General features: G+C 45.5%; 1 protein-coding gene across 1 annotated transcript; it reads left to right on the top strand.

Annotated features, from left to right (window-relative positions):
- The first annotated feature begins 1158 nt into the window (after positions 1 to 1158).
- Positions 1159 to 5341, top strand: SAYSD1 (SAYSVFN motif domain containing 1). The gene is made up of 2 exons (XM_066611622.1): positions 1159 to 1321; positions 4278 to 5341. The coding sequence occupies exons 1-2, from the start codon at positions 1217 to 1219 to the stop codon at positions 4611 to 4613; spliced, it is 441 nt and encodes a 146-aa protein (XP_066467719.1). The 5' UTR covers positions 1159 to 1216; the 3' UTR covers positions 4614 to 5341.
- Positions 5342 to 8549: the final 3208 nt, after the last annotated feature.

The following is an 8549-nucleotide window of genomic DNA, read 5'->3' as shown; positions in this document are numbered from 1 at the left end:
TGCTCCATGTAAAATTACTTGGAAATGTAATTTAACAAACCAGATAATTAGGAACATTCGGAAAGATTAATCATGCTAAAATGGCAAGATTTTAGCCATTAGTCTCCCATAGTCCTTTGGCCTTACAAAAGTGCCTTTTCTAGTAATTTTTGTACTAAAATCCAAATCCATTAATAGCCTCCCTCTTATTACATCTTATGCAAAAACCTATGATAAACCCCTATTTTTTTTAACCATTTTTGTCCAGCCCACAGGTGTACACATTTGGTTCCTGTTGTGTATATGCAACGTTGAGCAGAAATGGCTTAAGTGAAGCTCCTTCAGAAAGCATTAATTGAGTGAAGAAACAGTGAGATAGGGCACATAACCCTAGCCCTGCATGTCATTTCTGTTCAAGTTCACCCTACTAAGCATTTGAAATTTGCAGGGCTGGAGGGGAGGAACTGAAAAAGCCACGTGAATGAGTTTTGAGCAGGGAAAAAGCACATGAAAAAAGGACTAAACGTTCAAACATGTTTATCACGTGCACTTGGGAGATACACATCTCATGTGCTGGAACCCTGTGCAGTGGCCTACGGCATAGCTCAATGGTTCAGCTGGAAAAAACAAGGGAGGCGCGGGGTGGGGGAAGGCGCAACAAACACCTTTACTGTGGGGATACAGGGGAGGGGAATCAAAATTAAAGTCATTCAGCGCAAACACACGCAGAGGGGGGAAATATTCAACACAACCAAGCGTTCTGTCGATTTGGTTGCACGCCAGGAAGGACAGAAGGGGTTTTGTGGGTCTGCGGTGAGGCTGGGCCAAGGATCAAGGGGGCAGTCAGGCCATTCAGTGCGAGTAGAACGCAGACCCCCAGCAATTAGTTGTCCACTTCAGGCTTTGAAAAGCGTGCCTACTCAGAAGTCAGTCCCATTAGAGTCAATGGGGCTTCCTCCCAGGAAAGCGTGGAGTGGACTGTGCCCGAGCCCCTTCCTCTGCGTGCCTACTCAGAAGTCAGTCCCTTAGAGTCAATGGGGCTTCCACCCAGGAAGGGGCCAGCAGTGCCGTCTGAAAGGGCTCTGCCGGGTCCGCCGCCTTCGTCAGGCAGGCAGGCAGGGCGGCCACCTGGCCGGCGCGAGCGGCTCCTCCCCCGGGCCCACCCTCGGGGCGGCTCTCCCGGAGCGGGGCCGCGACTGCACGGTCGGCGCCTTGCGGAGGCCGCGCTTCCGCCTCCATGGAGCAGAGACTGGCCGCCTTCCGCGCTGCCCGCCGCGCTGGCCCGGCGAAGCCCCTGGGAGAGGCCGCGGCGGCGCCAGCGACGGAACAGGCCCAGGCCGAGGTTGGTGACACGACGGCACGCGAGACTCCGCCTCCGTCCTGCTCGGCCGCTTCTCCCTCGCTGCTGCCTGCTGAGCGGCAGCCTCGCCCCGCTTGCTGGGTCCGTTCACACGTGCAGCGCTAGACTCGCGGCGAGCGTAGGGCGTGGCCGCCGCAAGGCTGCCTCTTGGGCCGCGGTCTGGTCACGCTTTCCTGGGAGGAAGCCCCATTGACCAGAATGGGACTGCCTTCTGAGTAGACATGCAGAGGGTGGGGCTCTCAGGCTGCAGTCCTGTCCGTACTTCCCTGGGAGTAAGGCCACTGACTACAGTGGAACTGACTGCTGAGTAGACCTGCACAGGAGGGCCACTGAGTTGCGCTGACAGGCAGGGGCGCTCCTTCCCCATCCCGACCATGCATGTGCCAGGCTCGGGACCTGGCAGCTTCTGCAGCAAAGCAGCGCTAGTTATGACCCAGCCAGAAAAGCAGCTGGTGGTGCCTGCAGAGCTCCAGCCTCCCACAACCGCCCCTGCAGGCAGAGAGAGAGCTGCTCTGTTTAGGCTTCTTGTGTTGGGAAAGGAGTTCATTGCGTCCTGGAGCTCTGGGCAGCATATATGGTGGCTCTCAGGTGGTCGGTACTTACCAGACCTAGAGAGGAAGGGCCAGATCCTATCCAGCTTTCCAGCTCCAGTGCAGCTGCAATGCAGCCCTGAGAAAAGAGAACAAATCTCCCCTCACGTTGAGGAGGCCTCACCATCACGGGATGCAGTGCAGGCCCCGTTGGCGCAGCTGCACAGCAATGGAAAATTGGATAGGATTGGGCCCCTGTTCAGCTGCACAAGGTGGCTGTGTCTTGTGCCCTTGGATCTTGCTCTAGAACAGTTTCTCAAACTGTGAATCGGGACCCACTAGATGGGTACCCATTCATTTCAATATTCTATTTTTAATGCATTAGATCTGCTGCTACCAGGGTATGTGACTGGTAAATGCCTACAACTTCAGTAGGCATTTAATGCATTTGAGGAAATGTTACACATCTGTACTTTTAACAGGCTACTGTGTATATGCTTTTAACAATGATAGTAAATGGGATTTACTCCTGGGTATAGGTGGGTAGGATTGGTAGAATTGTTACAAATTTTCCTACTTGATAATGTCATTTCCGGTCATGACTTCACTCCAGTGGGTCTGAACTGTTTCTCATTCTAAAAAGTGGGTCCTGGTGCTAAATGTTTCAGAACCACTGCTCTAGAGACTAGGGCCCCCAACCTGTCATTCCCCAAAGCAATTGTACTGGGCATATAGCATTCTCTTATTGTGTAAACTCTGTAAGGTACTTGTATTGCAGCTGGGGAGCCAAGGTTAGGAGGAAAGGGTTTGCTTCAGGTCACCTAATGAGTTAAAGGCAGAGGTGAGATTCAGACCAAGGAAGTCCTGATCTGCAAGTCAGTCTCTTTGCTCTTTTGCATTACACACACTTCTACATGAACAGGGTGTTTCATGAAGGAGCATTCAAGCATGAAGCTGCCCCACTTTTAGGAATGAGTGGCACAATATTAGACAATCCCTTTGTGTATTTATAAACCCTACCTTATTTCCCTTTGGAGGGATTCTGCCAGTACCACTCTTCCCCTCTAGGAAAGGTTTGATGCTGTTCTTCTGGTGTACTTGGTCTCTGCTGAGACATCATATGTTTTTAATTGATGAGAATTTTCTTTTGCCGTTCTGCCTCTAAGATGCTCATGGTAGTTTATGTGAGTTGTCTCTGCACCAGCCCTGTCACGGCTAGATTGATCTTAGCTTGCCCACAGTGAGTTGCATGGACAAGCAGGAATTTGAATTCAAGTCTCCTTGGTCCAGTTTTATATGGGCAGGAGGGAGTTCAGTATGTCACCATATGGGCTGTGCCCAAATGTGCATTATACTGCTTTTCATGATGTCTTCCATCAAAGGCTGAGGTTTTTAGTATCCAGGAATGGAGGGCAAGTTTTGACTTTAGTGCAGCAGTGAATTGTTGCTGGCACAGAGCTCTAGGGGTGATTGGCATTCCAGAGCAGCTGGGCAAAAGACCAACTGCTAAGAGGGGACAGTTCACTTACTTGGTAAAATCAGACTTTGGGGGATCTAGGGCATGCTCAACTTTCTTCTTTTTTTCTCCTCCCCCCCTTTTGGTTTGCTTTACATCCAGCCTGATGAAGGCTTTTGGAGAACTTGAAAGTTGCTGTCCATGACTTTGTGACATTTTGGATGATCTTAGTCAAAATGTTAGCAGGCTGTGACTTTGGCTGTCTTTCTTATGGACCAATATGGCAACCTACAATTCTTGGGAAAGGTTTGGGGAAAAAATCTGTGGTGACAGCCTTCTGAAACTTCAGTAGGCATTGGCTTTTACTACCCATTAATTTGTCAAAGTCTTTAGATTCTGTATGAATTTTAACTAAAATGCCCTGGTCCAAGTACTCATCTTTAAAGATTCTCTTGCTCTGAATGTCCTTTTATTTCTACTATTTATTACTTGTCATAAACTTCATCATGGTGGTATTTTGTTGCAAGGGTTTGAATATTCCTGGTGTTATAAAAATGTGTTGGATCATCAACTTATGTTTGACATTGGTCCTGAAGAAAGTTACTTTATACCTAAAGCCATCTGTGGCAGTTGCCTTTCCAATCTGCTTTTGAAATCCTTGAGGAAGGAGATTCCGTAGCCTCTTCTGATGCCCATTTCATTGCTACTTATAGTTAGAACTTTCTAACATATAGTCACCTTCTCTGTAAATTAAAACTATTGCCTGTCCTATCCGTACAACCAAGGATGAAATATGGTAATTCCTTTCTCTTTCTGATATCCTGTTATATATTTCCCTACTACTTAATTACTTGCTTTTCTCCGGGCTAAAAATAAGTGGATTTTCTTTTACCGTACACATTATGTTTATTGCATGAATAACTTCGCATCTTTTATTGGTTTTATTTCCTAGGAAACCAAGCTTAGAAGAGAAAGTGCTGAGGCCCCAACTATTGCATCCCCTCCACCATGGTGGGCCCATTATTTTCTGATAAATGTGACCTTTCTCAAGTTTCTACTCTGGCTGGTTTTACTAGGACTGTTCGTGGAACTGGAGTTTGGTTTGCCTTATTTTGTCCTGTCTATGTTTTATTGGATCTATGTGGGAACTCGGAGCCCTAGTGAAAGAAAGAATGGAGAAAGAAGTGCTTATTCAGTGTTTAACCCAGGCTGTGAAGCTATCCAAGGAACGCTTACAGCAGAACAGTTTGAGAGAGAACTACAATATCGGCCCTTAGCCGACAGATAGCCGGTGGTCCCAGGTGTTGGCACACATCTAGTCCATAACTAATATGAACAGTCCTTTCTTCTTACCAGAATTAAATGGAATGGTGACATTTTTTCACCTTAAAAGCTATGTTTTTTTAAACAAATGTCTAGCTGCTGATCCTCTTATTCAGAATCTATGTATTACAAGATAAAAGGAAGCTGTCAGTATGTAAAATCTGAGTCAAACGACCCTTTTTTCCCCTGTGGTGAACTAAAAATTATTGTGCCTAGACCAGCAATTTCTGCACAGGATGAATGGTTGAGGGCAGTTATTAATGTCCATTTTTGCAATGGGTATATTAACCTGAGTAGATACCAGGTCATGAGGAAAAGCCTTCCACATAACTCTGCAAGTCCAAGCTTATTCTTGATGCAATTATTTATATTAGTAAAATGCTTAATTGGAAACAATGAAATGGATCTTAAAGCAGCACATGACAAATGTGCTTTGGAACTAGAAGCCAGCTCCCAAATTTAGGAGCTAGACAGGTTTTGCAGCTCTCAGGGTTTTATATTTTAAGGCCCCCCCCCCAAGACACATGTGCCACCACTGAATGATGTAAATTAGATTTTAAATATAAACATTAAAAAGTAAATTTACAGCTCCTGTGATGGTAGGAAAACTTGGCAAATGGTACTGTGATAGATAGTAATAAGGTCTTAAAGGCTTTGGGCCAAAAATAAACGAGATTGCTTCAAGAAACTGTTTTTGTTAACCTTCATGATATTAAGACTGCAATGCATACACACATGTGTGTTTAAAGTCCCATTGAACTTAACCGGCTTACTACAAAAGACATCTGCTATAAAATACTCTTCCCCCCCCCACCCTGGCTGTTAGGGTGAAGGGAGAGAGAGAGAGATGCACATACAACCCAAATAGAGGGCCTGTGGGTGAGAGGAGAGGATGTGGGTTTTCTGTGATGCACACACCTGAGTGTAAGAGACTCCTTCCTAAACAAGCCCCCCTCTCCTCTTCCCAGCAAAGACAACTCTTGCATGTATCGCAGCCTGCTGGCTTTTGCTGCTGCCCTTCTGCTACAGCACCCAACAGCTGCAACAACAACTACATGCCTCTCAGTTGCTGCCTTATGACAGTGAAGATATGTTGAGTTGCTGTTGTGACCTGGAATTTGTTGAGTTCTGTCCTAAAGTTTCCTCCTCTAGAGACAGGATTCCTGCTCCAGAGCAAGCAATCCATCTTGCTAGATATTTTTCTCCAAAGGGAAAAAACCCCTGCAGATCTAGTACACGGATTCCTGTAAAATTATTTCTGTACTAACTTACAGGGTTCCCAAGCTTCATGTAAAGTTTGCAACCACTGCACTACATTTTCTAGATTGGTTCCTTTTAGCACTGGGCTCCACTTTTTAAAACATCACTCTGGGGGGAGGGTGTCTCACACCTAGCTTTATAAGACTTTAAAAAAAGTTTCACCTTACCAGCAGCTCAAGCCTCTGGTTTTTATCCTTTTAAACTACTGGGTCGATTACTGCCTTTGGGAGTGTTTGTTGAGCTCCATGTTCATCTGGTGGCCTTGCATTCCCTTTCCCCGGTCTTTGATAGGAGCTGAGGCATGTTTGCCTACTCATGAGTAAACATGGACATGTGGCTCAGTTTCCATAGGGCTCAATACATTTTTCTTGTCGGGGAGGGGAGACTTCCTTCTTGAGTGTTTTTTGAGACCTATGTTCATTGGATCAGGACCATTCTGGTGGTGGTGTGTTCCTCTTGGCCTGCCCTTTAAAGTGGACTGAGTCACAGTTGCCTGCTTTGAGTAAATGCACACATGTGACTCAGTTTGTTTCCATTTCCATAGGGTTCAATATATTTTCATGTTCATGACCCACCAACGCTCAGGTTGTGACCTACTGGTGGGTCAGGACCTAGTTTGGGATACACTGTTCTAGACAGTTATGAACTTTTTTCCCCCCTAAAAATCAAAAAGCTTGTAACCATTCATGCACAATATCTTTGGACTTGTTCACAAACTGAAAATTAAAATTGGGCTTTCCTATTTTACCTCCCAACTCTCTTTCCAGCAAGGGACATCTGTAGGGGCTTCTGAGTTGTAAAATGGGGATGTTTCTAATGTTAAAGCAACAGTAATGACTAAGGATGTATTTTAAAGACCAAGCAACAATGGCATGTGGTTTCCAAATTATGTAACGGTACTCATATTTACCAAATATGGCACCAGACTAAGCCAAGGTGGACAGAACAGTTTGTATTGATGGCACCATTTTTGGACAAGCAAGATCTCAACTTGAAGCAGTGCCTACTAGTCTGACTTCATATTACACCTTTAAGTTGGAAATGCTCCTCCAGTTTCCAAAAACATACCTTGAGAAAAGCAAGACATGACACTTATTTTGTTAGCGATTTATAGACCACCTTTCAGCATTGCTGCTCCCAGAGCAGCAATTAAAAATATTAAATCAAAACTGAAACATGGAAGATTGCAGCTGTATAAATCATACAGTTATAGCTGTGAAATAAAACTTAGTCTGGCTTCAGGCATGATTTCTACTTGGTAGAGGCAAATGCCCCTTGGTGTCTTGGGGGGGGAGGGAAGCAACTCACAGCAGCTTTTGACCAAGACTTGGGCATAGGTTGATTAAAAAGACACAGCAGTCATTTCCTCCATGTTTTCTGCCCTTATTGGGACTCTGTACAAGTGAGATAAGACCCTGTATTTGAACCATCTGTGTTTGCTAGAGGAACAGCAGGCCTGAAACCAGCAAGTGTCTGCTGTCCTCCAAAGCTGCAAGTGAACTAGGGCCCTGTCTGTCCCTTGAACCCTCTGATATGGCAGGAGAAGCATGTTTTTCCATCACTAGCAAGACAACTTCAATGCAGAAACATCAGGGAAGTGCCTGCCTGTTTGCCTTGCAGCTCTTCTTAAACAGGCCAGCTTTGCAGCATTTTTGTCTCAAGACATTTTTGGAGCCAGTGACATATACGCATATTGCAATTTACTCTAAGGCCAGTTTGCAAATTTTTAGCATTGGGACAGACTTTTCTTGAAATGACACTGTCAGGACCCACCTAGCTTTACGAAACTAAAAAAAAATTTCACCTTACCACTCAAGCCTTTGGTTTTACCATTTTACTATGGAGGAGGAGACCATGTGCTGGAGCATTTATTGAGCTCCATGTTCATCGTATCAGGACTGTTCTGGTGGCCTTGTATTCCCCTTCACCTGGTCTTAGAAAGAAGCCAAAGCAGGTTTGCATACTCATGAGTTCAGTTTCACATGGCTCAGTTTCACTTTCCATAGGGTTCAATACATTTGTCAGCTGGGGGGACTTCATTCTTGAGTGTTTTTTGGGGCCTGCATTCAGTGGATCAGGACCATTTCGGTGGTGTTGCATCGCTGCTGCTCTTTAAAATGGACTGAGGCACGGTCACCTACTCACTCACATGTAAACGCACAGTGCAGCTGAGTTTCATTTTCCTTGTCAGATAGCAGCTGTCAGTTTCAGGACCCATCAACAATCAGGTTGCAACCCACTGGTGATTGGGGAACACTGCTTTAGGCTACACTTCCTCTAGCTTTTGCAAATATTTTGAAGGGGATACTTAATGTTCAGCTCACGACATTTATTACAATCCTGTTTGCTAGTGCGTGGGAGAGGATGAGCAGAATGGAGGAATGCGGTGGGAGGGAATAAACAACTAGCAACTATCACTCCTGATTATTATTCTTTCTTAATCCCTAGCTGATGCTTCGGGAGCAGGTCGTCCCCTCATTAAATAGGCTGCTGGGATCTGGGTGTCATTTATGACATGCTTCCACTCGTGGTGATTTGTGGCAATATTTCTAGCCTTGTTGATGGTCAATCACTGGTTCCTTATATCTTCCTCAATGTGTTTGAGCCACATTTTCTTTGGTGACCAAAGATCACTCTTGAT

Source organism: Tiliqua scincoides, chromosome 1 (genome assembly GCF_035046505.1).
Source record: "Tiliqua scincoides isolate rTilSci1 chromosome 1, rTilSci1.hap2, whole genome shotgun sequence".
Taxonomy (NCBI): Eukaryota; Metazoa; Chordata; class Lepidosauria; order Squamata; family Scincidae; genus Tiliqua; species Tiliqua scincoides.
This window is presented reverse-complemented; position numbering and strand designations above follow the sequence as displayed.